This window comes from Somniosus microcephalus, chromosome 14 (assembly GCF_052327205.1).
Source record: "Somniosus microcephalus isolate GS21.2 chromosome 14, FLI_Smic_1.0, whole genome shotgun sequence".
NCBI lineage: Eukaryota > Metazoa > Chordata > Chondrichthyes > Squaliformes > Somniosidae > Somniosus > Somniosus microcephalus.
The window spans coordinates 7,536,702-7,555,644 of record NC_141000.1 but is presented as its reverse complement, the minus strand read 5'-3'; the positions used below and the strand labels follow the sequence as shown (position 1 = coordinate 7,555,644).

Genomic DNA, 18,943 nt, shown 5'->3' with positions numbered 1-18,943 from the left:
ATAAATGCACCAATCTGCCCTTCGAGGCTCAGGGATACCGTAAGCTCCGTATGTTCTCAGGAGTGAGACCAACTCCCAGTGGGGAAGAGGAGTACGACGCCTGGGCTGAGCAGACCCCGCCTCTGCTAGAGGAATGGCAGTGCAGTGACAATGTGAAGAGGCAGAGAATAGTAGAAAGCCTTAAGGGTCCTGCTGCTGACATTGTAAGATTCTTAAAGGCACAGAACACCTCTGCTACTTCCTTTGACTACATGCAGGCTCTAGAAACTGCCTTTGGAACTACTGAAACCATTTCAGATTTGATGGTCAGATTCAGAAGCACATTCCAGTGTGAGGGAGAGAAGCTGTCCAGTTATCTGCTGAGAATAGACAAACTGCTGCATTGTATGTTACGGAAAAGAGGGATTGAGTTGCCTGAAATGAATCAGTTCCGCATTGAACAGGTTGTGCGAGGTGCATTGCTCGAAGACGTGACTGCTCTTCGCATACGCATGACCCATAAGTTGCGAGATCCACCTACCTTCACTGAGCTGCTAAGGGAAGTCAGAGAGGAGGATATGCTTCAGGCCCGGAATGTAGCAAAGAGTACTGTGATGTCCAAGCTTGTGACTCCTGTTACAGTTCCTACTCCTAAGGGTGATGTCAACCCTGAGATGGAACAGCTGAAGAAGGAAATAAATGTCATGAGAGCCGAGATGGCATATTTTCGGTCTAAGCCCAACACAGAAAGGGATGACGCACGGGTGAAAAAGGTTGAACACCCTGCGAAGTCTAACAGCAAAATGAATGATTCCTCTAAAGGATATCCCCATGAAGGAGATAGACCTGGAGTCTTTTGTTATAACTGTGGAAAGGATGGACATTTCAAGCGAGAATGTAGAGGTGAGGAAAATCTAAAAAAAGTAAATGACCGTCTCATAAAACTTACCAAGAAGTCGGGAAACTACAAAGGGGCACAGTAACGGAACGGCCTGCTGTCCCTGTAGTTAAGACACGTTCCGCTAAGTGCAATAATAGACGAGGGGATATGAAAGACATCATACCTGAAGGTTTAGTAGGGCCGAGTTCTGCTGTATCAATACAGATTGAAGGCATTTATACTAAAGCTATCCTCGACACGGGTTCTCAGGTTACCATACTGTACAGATCCTTCTATGACCGATACCTGACGCATTTGCCGTTAACCCCAATCAGTCTTCTGCAGATCTGGGGCCTTAGTCCTGCTGATTACCCATATGATGGCTATTTGTCGCTGAGGTTGGAGTTCTTGGAAGCTGATGTAGGGACCACTGAGACCATTGATGCACTTGTGTTGGTTTGCCCTGACCCCATGGTGAAAGGTGAGGTTTCCATACTGGTTGGCAGTAATACACCCATAGTGAGACGACTCCTGACAAGCTGCAAAGAGCAGGGAGGTGAAAACTCCTTGAGCACCAGACACATTCACCCTGTTTTCAAAAAGGCTTTTGAGAAACTGCCTGAACTTTCTTCCGACGTAGATGATAGCAAAAGAGGATCTGTGTGGTACGATCGAGCCAAACCTGTCACCCTGCGTCCTGGAGGAGTGGCTAGAATCCCTGGGATACCAAAATTCCCTGGAACGCCAGGTACTGAAGCCATTCTGATAGAGTCACCTGATGATCCTGCAGAAGAGTCACGGTTTCCAAATGAGCTTCTGGTGAGACCAGAGTTGCAGACCCCGACAGCTGTGATGTCAAGGAGAGTTACAGTGACCGTGAGGAATATGTCAGGCAAAGGAATCACATTGAGGAAAGGAATGCCGATTGCGCATCTGTTTCCTGTAAATGTACTGTCGTCACATGTGAAGGAAGAGTCCAAAGTTAACTCAACCGGAGATCTGACACCCTCCTCCTTCAACTTTGGAGATTCATTCGTTCCTAAAGAATGGAAGGACCGATTAGTCAGGAAGATGATGGAGCGGAGAGGAGTTTTCTCTATTCATGAGTTTGATGTTGGTTGTAGTAAGAGTACTCGCCATTCTATCAGAATAACCGAGGATAAACCCTTTCGGGAGAGGTCTCGACGGCTGGCACCAGCTGACATCGAAGCAGTGAGACAGCACCTGTCGCAGTTAAAAGAAGCTGAGATCATTAGAGTCCAGGAGTCCTTATGCATCTCCTATAGTGGTGGTGAGGAAAAAGAACGGAAAGATTCGGATGTGTGTGGACTTTAGGACGCTTAACAGACGTACTATTCCCGACCAATACACCGTTCCAAGAATTGAGGATGCACTGGCTTGTCTTAATGGAAGCAAGTGGTTCAGTGTGTTGGATCTCAGAAGTGGATACTACCAAATGCCGATGAGTGAATCGGACAAAGAAAAGACAGCCTTTATATGTCCAGTTGGGTTCTACCAATTTGAAAGGATGCCACAGGGAGTTTCAGGCGCTCCAGCAACTTTTCAAAGAATAATGGAACAAACAGTTGGGGACATGAACTTGCTCGAAGTATTGGTGTACTTGGATGATATCATTGTGTTTGGGGCAACCCTTGAAGAACACGAAGCTCGGTTGCTGAAAGTGCTTGGTCGCCTGGAGGATGAAGGTCTCAAGCTATCATTGGACAAGTGTCAGTTTTGCCAAACATCCGTGTCCTATGTGGGGCATATTGTATCACAGGATGGAGTAGCCACAGATCCATCCAAGATCGAAGCTGTTACCACATGGCCCAAACCGAACAGTGACTGCCTTGCGGTCATTTCTTGGGTTCTGCGGATATTACAGGCGCTTTGTGCAGGATTACTCCAAAGTGGCCCATCCTCTGAATCAGCTGCTGGCTGGTTACCTCCCACCAGCCGAGAGGAAGAAAAAGGCTAATGGTAAAGAGAACAAGGACTACTTCAAACCCTCTGAGCCTTTTGGTGTTAGATGGGATGAGAAATGCGAAGAGGCCTTCCACACCTTAAAGCAAAGTCTTACTCAAGCCCCCGTGTTGGGTTTTGCAAACCCACAGCTGCCATATGTGCTACACGTGGATGCCAGTCAAGAAGGGTTGGGTGGTGTGTTGTATCAGGACCAAGGAGCAGGGCTGAGACCCGTAGCGTTCATCAGTCGCAGTCTTACGCCATCAGAGCGTAACTACCCAGCTCATAAGCTAGAATTCTTGGCGTTGAAGTGGGGGGTGGTGGATAAGCTGCAGGATTATCTGTATGGAGCGAAGTTTGAAGTGAGGACAGACAATAATCCATTAACCTATGTGTTGACTTCGGCAAAACTTGATGCCACCGGCCACCGCTGGCTTGCTGCACTATCTGCTTACGACTTTAGTCTCAGGTACAGACCTGGGAACCAGAACATTGACGCAGATGCTCTGTCTCGTCGCCCACACTACCAGAAACCAGAGTGGAAAGATGTTGCTTCAGCAGATGTGAAAGTAATGTGTCAGATGTCCGTGGTATCTGGACCAAAGAATTCATTTCATGCCCGAGAGATTGACCACTTGGGGGCGTCAATGCATGCTGTTCCCCAGGCATTTTGCAACCTTTCCAGTTTGGATGTACAAAACTTACCCATGTTGTGTTCATCTGAAATATCCAAAGCACAACAGGAGGATCCCTGCATTCATGAGGTGTTTTCAGCTCTCCGTCTGGGTGATATTACACAGATCGACAAATCAAAACATCCTGACTGTCGTCTGCTCCTAAGAGAATGGGACCACTTGGAAATTAAAGAGGGAGTGTTGTGTAGAATCACTCACCCACCCACTAAACCATGTCATTCACAGTTGGTCCTGCCTGAAAAGTACAGGGAAATAGTGATGAAGTCTTTGCATGATGACACAGGTCATCTGGGAGTAGATAAGACCTATGGGTTGGTCAAGGACAGATTCTATTGGCCGCGTATGAAGTCTGCGGTTGAGGAGTTCTGCAAGTCCTGTGCACGCTGTGTCCAGAGAAAGACTTTACCTAAAAGAGTTGCTCCTCTGTTTCACATGCAAAGTGATGGACCTCTAGACCTTGTCTGTATGGATTTTCTGTCCATCGAACCCGATTCCAGCAATATCGCAAATGTCTTGGTCATTACAGGTCATTATACTCGCTATGCCCAAGCTTTTCCCACAAAGGATCAGAAAGCATCCACCGTTGCCAAAGTGTTGTGGGAGAAATACTTCATCCACTATGGACTGCCAAAGCGAATACACAGTGATCAAGGTAGAGACTTTAAAAGTAGACTTATACATGAGTTGTTGTCCATGCTCGGGATTGAGAAGTCAAGAACAACTCCATACCATCCTCAGGGAGATCCTCAACCTGAGCGGTTTAACCGTACTTTGTTAGACATGCTTGGAACGCTGGATTCAAAGCGAAAGAACAAGTGGAGTCGGCACATTGGACATCTTGTTCATTCTTATAATTGTACCCGAAATGACGCTACTGGTTTTTTCACCGTACTACCTCATGTTTGGACGTGAAGCGAGGATGCCGGTGGATTTGTGTTTCGGAGTATCCAGTGATGGCACATCACAGAGAACTTACCTCAAGTATGTATCTGACATGAGAAAGGAATTGCAAGCTGCTTATGAACTTGCTGAGTCTGTTTCTGCCAAACAGAATAAAGGAAATAAGCAGAGGTATGACCAGAAGATCCGTTTTTCCCAACTCATGCCTGGTGACCGAGTTCTCATACGGAACCTAGGACTTCAAGGGAAACATAAGTTAGCAGACCGCTGGGCTTCTACACCTTACATTGTTGAAAGTCAAATGTCACAACTACCTGTGTTTCGGCTAAAACCTGCAGGTGGGAATGGACCCATAAAAATACTGCACCAGAATCATATCCTGCCATTGGGACAGCAAGTGCGTCTGGATCCGCCAGCGGATAATGAGCCGACACCTAGTAGGAGAACCCTGCAGAGAAGAAGAAGGAAAAAAACGAGAAACCAGGAAAACTTTGTTCCAGAAGACAGAAAACCCATGACACAGTGTGTAGATCATGAGGAACCTGATGAGTCGGAAGATGAAGAATGGGATCTATGGTACGACCTCCCAGAAAGACGTATAAGACAGAATCTGGATGAATTGTCTGAACCATTTAGCTCAGACTTGGACATGGTCTGGGAAGAACCAGATGCTTCCGAGAAGGAGATAAAAGAGACTGAAAGGCATGATAACAAAGGAACCAACGCCTCCAACGTAGTTGAAGGAACTGAAGACCGGGTATCCGAAATAAGGAGCTCACAGCGAGTTAAGAAGGTTCCTGAAAGATTGACATACAGTACACTAGGAGTGCCAAGTGTAATGATAGCCCCTACGGTTCGATATGTTACCTCCCTTTATACATGGTTGGGAAGCATGCAACCACTTATGTGTAAAGTTCATTAGTCATGGGGACATGCCTATATTTGGTAGGGGGGGAGTGTAATACCCACTGGAAATGTTATGTACGCTAACTATGGTTATCAATCTTTAACTTAGACACTGTATTATCATTGTTATAAATCCCTGGGTTAAAGTTGCCCATGTGAAGGTACAGCAAGAACTTTTAAGGACACAATGTGACTAAGAGCAGACTTTCCATAATTCTGCACCAGTATCAACTGTTGCAGACAGTGAGGCTGCGCAGTCTCCAGGCAGAAACCCCAGGAGGAAGGGGTGGAGTCGGGTTTTTTCGAGCGGGAAACAGGAGCGACTGGAAGAGAAGAGGGCAGGAGCTCTGAAAAGAGGGCTCAGGAGGCAAATGGCTGCCGCATCCCGTCCCGGGCTTCCAAACTCGGCCGCCGCCCTTCGTATTAGTAGCTCTGCATCCAGAACTCAAAGTGGGATTCAGTGATCGTGAAGAGAATTCAACGAAGGGGTTCGGAGTCGTAAGTCTTGCAGACATTATACATACCATGAGCTCCAACTTAAGCGCGCCAACGAAAGAGTGCACTCGAATTTGGACACAGGGACAGATTCTCCTTTGAATCCATATAAATGGAGAATGTATGTTTATTATGTCTAGATTCATTCTAATGTATGCAAATGTCTAATTTAGGTCATTGACCCGTAATCTTCTTATACTGTCTGACGTTAAAACTATAAAGTAAGATAATTAGAATTAAGCCATTGTAGTAGTGATCTCCTTACTGGACTATAGAATACTGTCTACAACAGAGACCACATCTCACATATATCTAGAGAACCGTGAAGGGGTTACATTTCCAATCAATGCTATGGCTCTGAAGTTAAAGACAAGTGCAAAGCTGTGGCCTGAAGCCACAAGTACCTGTGCGAGTGTTGAGCCAAACCAGAAAGCTCTCTACCTTTGTCTCTCTGCAAAGATCCGTCTCTCACAAAGAAGCAGTGTTGCAAAAAGGCTGCCTTTTCTACTGCAGGAGGAGTGCCCTTTAATTTGCGCCCCCCGCGCCCCGCATCGACTGAGAACCGTTCCCCTCTACCAGTCGCTAGGGGCGCCAGGCGCACAATAGGGCGGCGCCACTGAATTTCCGGTTTGGGGCGAACAAAGGGCGTTGCACGATGAAATGACGTCAGGATCTGCGCGCGCAGCTGAGCGCGCGCAAAGGCTTTGCGCCGCCGCTAAATCTTTACTGAAGTTGGGGAGAGGCGCAGATCGCGCTGCGCCCGGCCGCTAGCCGCCTAGCGCCCAACATCTCCTCCTCCTAAGGCGCTAGCGGCTGGCGCAAACAACTGAATTTCTAGGCCTTGGTTTTATTTCTAGAGGGAAAGAATTGAAAAGTAGTGAAGTTATGCTAAACTTGTATCGAACCTTGGTTAGACCACACTTAGAGTACTGCGTACAATTCTGGTTGCCCTATTATAAAAAGGATATAGAGGCACTGGAGAGGGTGCAGAGAAGATTTACATGGTTGATACCAGAAATACAAGAGTATACCTATCAGGAAAGGATGAACAGGCTGGGTCTCTTTTCGCTTGAAAAAAGGCTGAGGGATGACCTAATAGAGGTCTTTAAAATTATGAAAGGTTATGATAGAGTGGATACAGAGAGAGTGTTTCCACTTGTGGGGAACAGCATAACTAGAGGCCATCAATACAAGATAGTCAACAAGAAATCAAATAGGGAATTCAGAAGAAACTTCTTTACCCAGAGAGTGGTGAGAATGTGGAACTCACTACAACAGGGAGTGGTTGAGGCAAATAGTATAGATGCATTTAATGGGAGGCTAGATAAGCATATGAGGGAGAAGGGAATAGAGGGTTATGCTGATAGAGTTAGATGAGGAAAGACGGGAGGAGGCTCGTGTGGAGCATAAACATGGACTGGTTGGGCCGAATGGCCTGTTTCTGTGCCGTATCTCCTATATAATCCTATATAATCATACTTCTGTAGCGGTTCGAGTAAATCGCCACTAAATGAAAGAGTTTAACTTCGACGAACTATAAATAAGTTGTTTATTTACCAGAACAGGATAATTACAGCAGGTAAGGTAGCAGGTAAGATGGCTGACTGCAGGAGCACCATGTTGCAGGTCTTGTCCCAGCGGGGACTCCACAAGGACTGAGTTCCCAGTCCCGTGGGGCGCGTCATGACCTCATTACGCTCTGCTCTATATTCCCGCGCTTTGGGCGTCACGTGACCGCATCGTGACGTCAGCACGTTCGCGTGCGCTTAGGCGGTCACGTGACCTGCGCCGTTGCATCGGTACATCTCCCCGGTACGGAGGCTGGCCTTTGAGGCCGAGGTTGCGAGGCTGGGCTATGCCGGTACTTGCCGCGGGAGTAGAGGATCGCTTCACTCCCGCCTGCTGGCCGATGCGGCCGGGCTGTGCCAGCGGCCGTCTAGGAAACCCGAGTCGGGCCGGCGGCCGGCACGCATGCGTCACGTGATGCGTGACGTCAGCGCGTTAGGTCGCCTCTTAAAGGGGCAACGGCCCAACAGGTAAGTTAAAGGGGCAACAGCCCCAACTGGTAAGTTATACAAATAAGTAAGTTAAGTACATACAGTTAAGTAAGTTATACATACATAAGTAAGTTAAGTTAAAGGGAATTATGTATCTCAATGTAAAGGACAACCAATAGGACCGCCACACTTCAACACTAAAAACAAGGGAAAGAATCTGCCGTGTACAATAAATAGTATATACATTGTTTCATGAGACTATAAAAAATTAAAACCAATATAAAAGAACATCGTGTTCACTTATATTCTTAGTACCTTCAAAACTTCTCTCTGCATTAAACTGAAATAAAACTACTGATACAATATCTAACCTGATTAATGCTAGGTCGTTCTTTTGCTTTCTTTCTTGAAGTTGTATCCAATCCCCACAGGGAGGAAAATCTGTTCCTCCGTTTGCTTACTGATCTGGAAATTGCCTGAGTTCGATTTTTCAATCCAGGTTCAACACGGGCTGCCACCTAAAATAACAATGTCACACTTATTCTGAGACAGTAATAAATGATAGATTGATTGTTTTCATGTCTACTAGGTATCATTCTTTTAATAGAAATTAAATACCACATAACCTGTGAAAACAAAATATGCAGCTGAGAATATCAAAAGAATGCTTGTCTCTTCGCAACATATTTCAGACAGATTTCACAATTGTCCCTTATTACATCTATAAAAACTTCTTCTGCCCTTCATTTAACTAAAAGAAGCATTTAAAAAAGTGTTGTGACAGGACCAGTAAGACACACTCCTTTATGATCAATGGATATATAGTGGAGAAAGTCCTTCTAGTTAAACTGGAATAACATCTATTGTATGAATAGTAAGAAAAGTAGTCAAATAACAATTGTGTTTACCAATAAAAAAAACACAAGCCAAAAAGTGTCAAAATAAAGGATATAGGGGAGGAGAATTTTCAGATAAGAATGTTCAAGATGGTCAGTGTATTTTCCATGTATACTTCCACAAGCAGTAATGACTTACCTCCTCTGTGAGCATTTCATATTAAAATCTGGATAGGTTTATGTTAATTGTCACTCACTGGTTTTCAAATATTAGAACTACAGCAGTGATGTACCAGCCTTTACACCACTCTGCCCAGCATATTACATGAATATTCCTCTAGAAATGGCTGGAGTCTGTTCTGCAGACTTGTTTCTTTTTAAATAGTGGATCACCTGTGCTGTTGCTCACAGTGAGTTGTTGCAAAGGGGCTGCTGAGATATGGGAGTGATGCACATGGCTGCTGAAAGGATTTGGAAAGACCTTTGTTCAGACACAGTGAAGTGTGTTTTCATTGGTTCCTGGAAAATGTGAGCCAATTAGGATTTTTGTGCACAAGATACTTTACAGGTGCTATAAACACATACCAGGCACAACATGTTATTTTAATATCTACTTTTGATTCGTCTGTATCCTATTCAGGGTAATGGGATGCTGTTTTGTAAGTTCAGAGACATTATACCATTAAAATTCACAATGTATTAGTCTGCTGCTAAAATGCAGCTTTATGTATCCCTTGAGAGCCACAAGGCATAATTGCTCTGCCTTCCTGAAGTCAAATTAGAGAATGGTTTCTCTCAACAGATCCTCAGCACACAGGCTTTCTTTGTAATACTTTTTAAAATATGAACTTTTGAAGTCCATGAGAACCTATTTTCTGTTTGTGGGAATGTTACTCTGTAGATAGGAAATGATCAGTTTTCCTTTATAGTTTTTTTAAAAAAGTGACAGAAATTTGCATGTACAGTATAACGAATCTGGAGTGTGACGAATGCATCTAAAAACACAATTCTTGAGTTTAACATGCATTCATCACGCATAAAACTTGGCTAAAATCTAATTTTCATGAAACACCAATAGATCACAACCGAACTGCTCTCTTCTAGTGGAAGGCGACATCGGTGTCCAAACTCAGTTATCTCCTACTCAGTCAGAGACCACAGTTTCCAGTGCTGTAATAAAAGCTTTATTATCCAAGGAAATATAAATGAGCTAAATACCTACAGAGTCTAAGCTTCACACACACAATCTAAACAGTCTTCTCTGCTAAATGATCATCATAATCTACTCGCCTTCAGTTGGCCCTGAAATATATTGATCTCGGTAAATCATTTGAAAACTGTGGTTACACTTATATCGTATAGTATTATGCCACGTTACATAAATGAGCATGTAAAAAAAATCAGAATACAGGGATACTTCTGTTGGTTTTTAAATGTTTACAGTCATTGATGGTATCTCTACTTATCTTACAATGAATTATTGCTGGTTCATGGATCTACTAAAACACTCTTATGCTTGTATTTATAGTAAAATCTAAATACTGTATCACAAACTCACCAAGGCATGGAAAGAAGACACGGAAAAAATACTTAGACGACCCATGGCATGTTTGGTTGGCCGACTTGCAAATGCAAGAAGTCGTTTCGGGTTCGGTAACTCTCCACCTTGAAGACTTGCCATGTAACAGCGATGTCGGAAAAGATCAATCTGAAATTGTTCGAGATTTTGTTCCCATAAAAAGATCTGTTTAAAGATGGAAGAAAATGGAAATCAAAATATATCCATCACTACCGTAACAACGCACATGTATATTTTATACTGTAATGGACGACTACATGGAGTGGCTGATGTTCAAACTCAGTTATCTCCTTCTCAGAGGCAGATACACACTGTACTGTAATGAAAGCTTTATCAGTTGGTAAAGTGGATGAAGCCTGCAAAAAATGGACCATTATTCATCATGACTGAAGAAAATGTTTTCTTATCCTGATTAGATTTCTTTCAAATTCAGTAGTAACTGCATTAAAATGTTGGGCTGTCAAGCATAAGACCCAAGTAAAAATCCCAGTCTTTATTAATATTAAGCATGCATAAAGTATATGCACAGTCAGCTATTAAACAGTCTTCTAAACCAGCTTCACTTTCAGAAATATCCCATTTACCAAATTTTAGCTGACATTAACATCAGTCATTCATGGTGATCAGTGTTTAAAGTAAATGTCCATTTTCCAAATCAGCCCCATCTTCAAGCAAGCAAGAATTGCAACATTTTTACTCATACTAAGCTAAACGTTCATTCCTGGTTGAAAGCAATTTAGGAAATGAATCAGGCTTACATTTTTTGAACAACTGCAATGATAGTTCAAAGTACTATAAATCCTATGCTGGCAAAAGAAAATGCAAATCAAACTATTATGATAATTTTTTGTTCCAAACAAGCTTCTTAAATGAATATTGTTATTTTCAAATAGAGCCTAGAAATATAAATTATTCACTTCCTGAGAGCAATCAACATTTTGCGAATCAAGGTTAGACTCCCCATTTCACTGGATAAGGCATTAACATATGTAATGAAAAGAACTGTTATCCTAAGAATTTTTCAGGCAAGGTTCACATGATCCTCCTTTGGTATGACTACAAAAGTATATTTTTATTCAATTTAAATCAAGATTTTCAACCAGAGACAGCACCTTACCCTAAGGATGTGTTAAGAGATTTAACGCAGAAAAGTGCGAAGTGATACATTTTGGTAGGAAGAACGAGGAGAGGCAATATAAACTAAAGGGTACAATTCTAAAGGGCATGCATGAACAGAGAGACCTGGGGGTATATGTGCACAAAACGTTGAAGGTGGCAGGGCAGGTTGAGAAAGCGTTTAAAAAAAAGCATACGGGATCCTGGGCTTCATAAATAAAGGCAGAGAGTACAAAAGCAAGGAAGTTATAACAAACCTTTATAAAACACTGGTTTGGCCTCAACTGGAGTATTTTGTCCAATTCTGGGCACTGCACTTTAGGAAGGATGTGAAGGCCTTAGAGAGGGTGCAGAAAAGATTTACAAGAATGGTTCCAGGGATGAGGGACTTCAGTTATGTGGATAGATTGGAGAAGCTGGGGTTGTTCTCCTTAGAGCAAAGAAGGTGGAGAGGAGATTTGATAGAGGTGTTCAAAATCATGAGGAGTCTAGACAGAGTAGATGGAGAGAAACTGTTCCCATTGGCGGAAGGGTCGAGAACCAGAGGACACAGATTTAAGGTGATTGGCAGAAGAACCAAAGGTGACATAAGGGAAAACTTTTTTTACGCAGCGAGTGGTTAGAATCTGGAATGCACTGCCTGAAAGGGTGGTGGAGGCAGATTCAATCGTGGCTTTCAAAAGGGAACTGGATAAGTAACTGAAGGAAAAAATTTGCAGGGCTACGGGGAAAGGGCGGGGGAGTGGGACTCGCTGAAGTGCTCTTGCAGTGAGCCGGAACTGGCTCGACGGGCCGAATGGCCTCCTTCTGTGCTGTAGCCATTCTATGATTCTAATCCACTCCCTTAAGATACACACACTGATAGATCACAAGCAGGATTGCTCATGGGCTAAGGAGCAGATGGGTGGATCCAAAGGCAGCACAAAAAGCAAGCAGCAGGCAAGGGCAGGAGCTTATATCAGAGCAGAAAGCAGGTGGCAGGTTATAGCTGAGACACTACTGATAGGAATAGAGTCAGGAATGATGAAGATCTCGTAATTCAGCTGGGGTGGTCAGTTGGGGTTTATTTGTTTTTCTATATTTGCTGGCTTGCTGTGGAGCAAAAACTGTCATGGTACTGAAAGTGTTGAAATGGGTTTCCCTTGTATCTGATTGAAAATAGAAACACTGAACCTTTCAAAAAGGAAAGCTGATTTTATTCCCATGGTATTTTCAGAGGTGACCCAGCCAGTCACATCAGAAACAAAAAACATTCCATAGATTAATCTTTTGAAGACTCATTTATCCACCTGCTGGCACAGCAGTGGGTAGTTGAACAGTCAATACAGAAATCTATTTGTAGTCACTGTAACATCTTCAGAAATGAGCACATAAAAAAACAGAAGATTCTGATACTTAAAGCTTGTGAAGCCAGAATCCCATAATTAAACTAGTGTTCATTAGAGAAAAGATTCAGAAGGGATACAATCCAATACTACAAAATGCTGAAAGCTATGATGTAAGCAACTTGCTTAACTTAAACTGATTACAGAATTTGGCAGGAAGTATAAAATTGGAAGTCTGAAATAAAAACAAAAAATGCTGGAAATTTTCAGCAGGTCAGGCAGCATCTGTGGAGAGAGAAACAGAGTGAACGTTTCAGGTCGGTGACCTGTCATCAGAAAATTGGAAGTCCTCAAGCAACCGACAGACATTAAAATGATTTTCTATCTGTCGAGTAAGTTATATAAAGTTGACTCTCCTCAGGATTACCTTTGAGAGTCACAGAGGTATTACCAAGAGTTTTTCCTAAATTGTCCTACGGTTTTTCTGTCTCTCCCAGGAGATTGTGTTGCTGGTGGGTGGGGAGGGAAAGGGCAGATGGAGTTGATGGTGTGTTAAAGTCACACCATGGCAATATAAGACAGACTTGATGCATCATCATTTGTGGTAGCAAATGTGGGTACAAACATAACATTGTTAGTCATGCCTCATGAAAAACAGTAATTTACCACTAAGATAGGGAGCTTGCTCACTTGCTGAGATAAGCCTAGGGACATAGCATTTTCTAGTCTACTGAGTTCAGATGACATCAGTTTCGTTCGTATCAGATTGAGTTTCTTAACTAGAGATACAGGGCTGACTAGCTATTGTGGCCAAAGACTCAAGTAGACATTGGCCCAGAAATTCGGGTCTCCACGGGTGAGTACGCACGGGGTACTCACCCGTAGGCCCAATGGAAGTGCTGGTTTCGTGCATGCACTGCGCAGGAAACCGGAACTTCCGTTCCCTTGAAAGAAGGGGTTCAGAGGTGGAACGCGTGCGCCGGAGAGGCAGCGCATGCGCATCGAACTTACATTTTTTTTTCCGGGAGGGTAAGTCTCCAGGAGTTACACATATAAAAAGCAGGTGCAAGGCCTGCTTTTAACAAGGTAAGTGGAGAATTAATTTAAATTAAAACATTTTTTCCACAGGTTTATTATTTTTAAATACTTTAAAGAAAGGTAAGTTTATTTTTAGCCCTGTTAGAAAATGTAATCAATCTTTTCAAAAATTTAAATTATTGTTTAAAATAGTTATTTTATATAATTTATAGTTATTTTAAAAATGTGATTTTTTAAAAATGTATTTGACGTTTTAGTGATTTTTTGGGGCTTATAGTATTTATAGGTTTGACAGCTCTTCCTGTCAATTTTATGAATGGACATTCCCTGCTACCATTGGCTCTCCATGGCCCACGTGATCCCAGGGGACGCATCAAACTAACTGCGCCCCTGGGATACGCAAGCACTGTGCGCCGGCAGTTGGAGCAGACCCAGGATCGGAATCCCACGCGGGCCCACAGCTCAACGGCCACCATGAGGCATGCAGCCTCATTATAATATTTAAAGTGCCAACCCGCCACCTGTGAGCGGGTTGGCTATCTGCCCTGCCTCCGCTAAAACAGGAAATGGGCGGGTTGGGGGTCAGGGTTCAGATTTTTAACTCTTTAAACTCCCACCCGACCCTAAACCACCCATTCTTGGGGGTTAAAATTCTCCCCTATGTTGCAAAGTGAATTAAACATGGCATAGTTTTGTAGCTTCAATCAGAGATCACTTAATTCCTGCCTGATACACTCTTAAAGGTGCTTGCTTCTTTGATTTTCCAACTTGCATATTTTACCTTACCCACGGTACTGTGTGTATAATTAATAGAAGATTTGTAATTAATAAATTAGCAGTCAGGAAAGAAAATTGAAATCGTTGGAAGAAAAATGTTACCTGATCGAGTATAGTCTTTCGTTTTTTGGGGTCATTAACTGAAGACAATTGCATATCTCCCATTTTCTTCATTTTTTCATCCATGTCAATTTTCTGTTCTAGCTTTTTAATCTCTGACTGCAGCAATTTGACAGTATCTTCTCTGCGATGTTGTCTTGCCACTGCAGCTGCACAGGCAGAATGAATCGCAGTAATCCAGTTTTCCAGCTCCGTCTGGCTGCAGGTCTGCTTGTACATAAATTATTTAAATTATTAATTTTGGGAAAAAACCTTATTAAATACAATTATTTAAACTGAAACTGCATTGAGAGACTGTTCAGTGTTCAGTGAGACCAGTGGATACAAGTTGCACATAGAGCTACCGCCTGCTCTAAACCGGGTTGTCCAGCAAGTATCAACAGTGTCCCAGCAATATTGCGAGCATGTCTTGGAAGGATGGTAAAGCAGCAATTCTAGCAACTCAGTCCTAGTTTTTTTCCCAATTCACAATCACTGCTGGGTGGGCTTGAAAAAAAAACCTCCTATCAAAGCTGATCTCTCCCACAGAAAAACTGGAATGTTGGGGGGGATCAGCAAGATGGAAATACCAAGGTAAGTATCTTAACTGGAACGGTAGCATAGTGGTAATGTCACTGGACTACAGGAAACTTTCTGATATCCGGCACTGACGGGACAGAGCTGGTGCCGTACCATCAAAAGTGCCGGACATACCAGCGTTAATGTTGAAACATACGGAACTGAAAAGCTCCGTGTGAATCAACAAACCCTGTTGCTTAGCAACAGCTTCAAAACAGTCGGCTGCAGCTGCAAGCGTCTCCAGCTGAAGCTGTTGCTATAGCTACAGACCTTGCAGTGCCTGACTAGGGGAAAAAAAAGCAACGAGAACTAAAAAAACTTATAGAAAACGGCTCCTGATTTTTGCCGTTAGATCGAGTATTCCGGACATATAACCTCCGGATAAACCAAATTTTCCTGTAATAATCCAGAGGCCTGGACTAATAATCCAGAGCTGTGAGAATATAAATTCAGTTAATTAAATAAATTACTCGTATCAGTAACCATGAAACTATCGGATTGTCGTAAAAACCCATTTGGTTCACTAATGTCCTTTAGGGAAGGAAATCTACCGTCCTTAGCTGGTCTGGCCTATATGTGACTCCAGACCCACAGCAATGTGGTTGACTCTTAACTGCCCTCTGAAATGGCCGAGCAAGTCACTCAGTTGTAACAAACCGCTATGAAACAAAATAATACGAATGAAACCGGACGGACCACCCGGCATCGACCTCGGCACCGGCTACGGACACAGCAACGGCATACCCAGCCCAGTCGACCCTGCAAAGTCCTCCTCACCAACATCTGGGGACTTGTGCCAAAATTGGGAGAGCTGTCCCACAGACTGGTCAATCAACAGCCTGACATAGTCATACTCACAGAATCATACCTTTCAGCCAATGTCCCGAACTCCTCCATCACCATCCCTGGGTATCTCCTGTCCCTCCAGCAGGACAGACCCACCAGGGGTGGCGGCACAGTGGTATACAGTCGGGAAGGAGTGGCCCTGGGAGTCCTCAACATTGTCTCTGGACTCCATGAAGTCTCATGGCTTCAGGTCAAGCATGGGCAAGGAAACCTCCTGCTGATTACCACCTACCGCCCTCCCTCAGCTGATGAATCAGTACTCCTCCATGTTGAACACCACTTGGAAGAAGCACTGAGAGTAGCAAGGGCACAGAATGTACTCTGCGTGGGGGACTTCAATGTCCATCACCAAGAGTGGCTCGGTAGCACCAGCTCTGAAGGACATAACTGCCAGTCTGGGCCTGCGACAGCTGAGAGAAACAACACGAGGGAAAAACCTACTTGACCTCGTCCTCACCAATCTACCTGTCGCAGATGCATCTGTCCATGACAGTATTGGTAGCAGTGACCACCACACAGTCACTGTGCAGACGAAGTCCTGTCTTCACACTGAGGACACCCTCCATCGTGTTGTGTGGCACTACCACCGTGCTAAATGGGATAAATTCAGAACAGATCTAGCAGCTCAAAACTGGGCATCCATGAGGCGTTGTGGGCCATCAGCAGCAGCAGAATTGTATTCCACCACAATCTGTAACTTCATGTCCCAGCATATCCCTCATTCTACCATTACCATCAAGCCAGGGGACCAACCCTGGCTCAATGAAGAGTGCAGAAGAGCATGCCAGGAGCAGCACCAGGCGTACCTAAAAATGAGGTGCCAACCTGGACAAGCTGCAACACAGGACTACATGCATGCTAAAAAGCAGAAGCAGCATGCTATAGACAGGGCTAAGCGATCCCACAATCAACGGATCAGATCAAAGCTCTGCAGTCCTGCCACATCCAGTCGTGAATGGTGGTGGACCATTAAACAACTAACGAGAGGAGGAGGCTCCATGAATATCCCCATCCTCAATAATGGTGGAGCCCAGCACGTGAGTGCAAAAGGCAAGGCTGAAGCGTTTGCAACCATCTTCAGCCAGAAGTGCCAAGTGGATGATCCACATCGGCCTCCTCCTGAGGTTCCCACCAACACAGAAGCCATTCTTCAGCCAATTCGATTCACTCCACGTGATATCAAGAAATGGCTGAGCGCACTGGATACAGCAAAGGCTATGGGCCCCGACAACATTCCGGCTATCGTGCTGAAGACTTGTGCTCCAGAATTAGCCATGCCTCTAGCCAAGCTGTTCCAGTACAGCTACAACACTGGCATCTATTCAACAATGTGGAAAACTGCCCAGGTATGTCCTGTCCACAAAAAGCAGGACAAATCCAATCTGGTCAATTACCGCCCTATCAGTCTACTCTTAATCATCAGCAAAGTGATGGAAGGTGTCATCAACAGTGCTATCAAAAGACACTTATTCACCAATAACCTGCTCACTGATACCCAGTTTGGATTCCGCCAAGACCACTCAGCTCCTGACCTCATTACAGCCTTGGTCCAAACATGGACAAAGGAGCTGAATTCCAGAGGTGAGGTAAGAGTGACTGCCCTTGACATCAAGACAGCATTTGACCAAGTGTTGCATCAAGGAGCCCTAGTAAAACTGAAGTCAATGGGAATCGGGGGGGAAAACGCTCCACTGGCTGGAGTCATACCGAGCACAAAGGAAGATGGTTGTGGTGGTTGAAGGTCAATCATCACAGCCCCAGGACATCGCTGCAGGAGTTCCTCAGGGCAGTGTCCTAGGCTCAACCATCTTCAGCTGCTTCATCAATGACCTTCCCTCCAACATACGGTCAGAAATGGAGATGCTCGCTGATGACTGCAGTGTTCAGCGCCATTCACAACTCCTCAGATAATGAAGCAGTCCATGCCCGCATGCAACATGACCTGGACGACGTTCAGGCTTGGGCTGATAAGTGGCAGGTAACATTCGCGCCACAGAAGTGCCAGGCAATGACTATCTCCAACAAACGAGAGACTAACCACCGCCCCTTGACATTCAACGGTATTACCATCACCGAATCCCCCACCATCAACATCCTGGGGGTCACCATTAATCAGAAACTTAACTGGACCAGCCACATAAATACTGTGGCAACAAGAGCAGGTCAGAGGCTAGGTATTCTGCGGCAAGTGTCTCACCTCCTGACTCCCCAAAGCCTTCTACAAGGCACAAGTAAGGAGTGTGATGGAATACTCTCCACTTGCCTGGATGAGTGCAGCTCCAACAACACTCAAGAAGCTCGACACCATCCAGGACAAAGCAGCCCGCTTGATTGGCACCCCATCCACCACCTTAAACATTCACTCCCTCCACCACCGTGGCTGCAGTGTGTACCATCTGCAAGATGCACTGCAGCAACTCGCCAAGGCTTCTTCGGCAGCACCTCCCAAACCCGCGACCTCTTCCACCTAGAAGGACAAGGGCAGCAGGCGCATGGGAACACCACCACCTCCAAGTTCCCCTCCAAGTCACACACCATCCCGACTTGGAAGTATATCACCGATCCTTCATCGTCGCTGGGTCAAAATCCTGGAACTCCCTCCCTAACAGCACTGTGGGAGCACCATCACCACACGGACTGCAGGGGTTCAAGGCGGCTCACCACCACCTTCTCAAGGGCAACTAGGGATGGGCAATAAATGCTGGCTTTACCAGCGACGCCCACATCCCATAAACAATTTTTTTTAAAGCTTCTGCAGGACCAAGCTTTGGCAAGAGGATGCACATTTTGAAGAAGAGCAGGAACCAAATATTAAAATTCCAGCTTTTTGTAAGTCTGCAGCACTGAGAGACATAAACAAGATTCTCATTTCTTCCTACTACAATCACAATATTTCATCCAATGCTTGTGGCTTTGAGCACAATGGTGCTA

The 18,943-nt window shown here is 44.5% G+C and overlaps 1 protein-coding gene across 3 annotated transcripts in view; it reads right to left on the bottom strand.

The window, feature by feature from the left end:
- Nucleotides 1-18,943, bottom strand: part of tiam1a (TIAM Rac1 associated GEF 1a) — a 358,747-nt gene that overhangs the window by 206,199 nt on the left and 133,605 nt on the right. For all 3 annotated transcript variants that reach the window (XM_086006197.1, XM_086006200.1, XM_086006198.1), the window contains exons 6-8: nt 14,591-14,815; nt 10,212-10,397; nt 8,189-8,335 (exon numbers count right to left, since the gene is read on the bottom strand). In XM_086006197.1, coding sequence (XP_085862323.1) covers nt 8,189-8,335; nt 10,212-10,397; nt 14,591-14,815 — 558 coding nt within the window. The remainder of the gene's footprint in view (nt 1-8,188; nt 8,336-10,211; nt 10,398-14,590; nt 14,816-18,943) is intronic.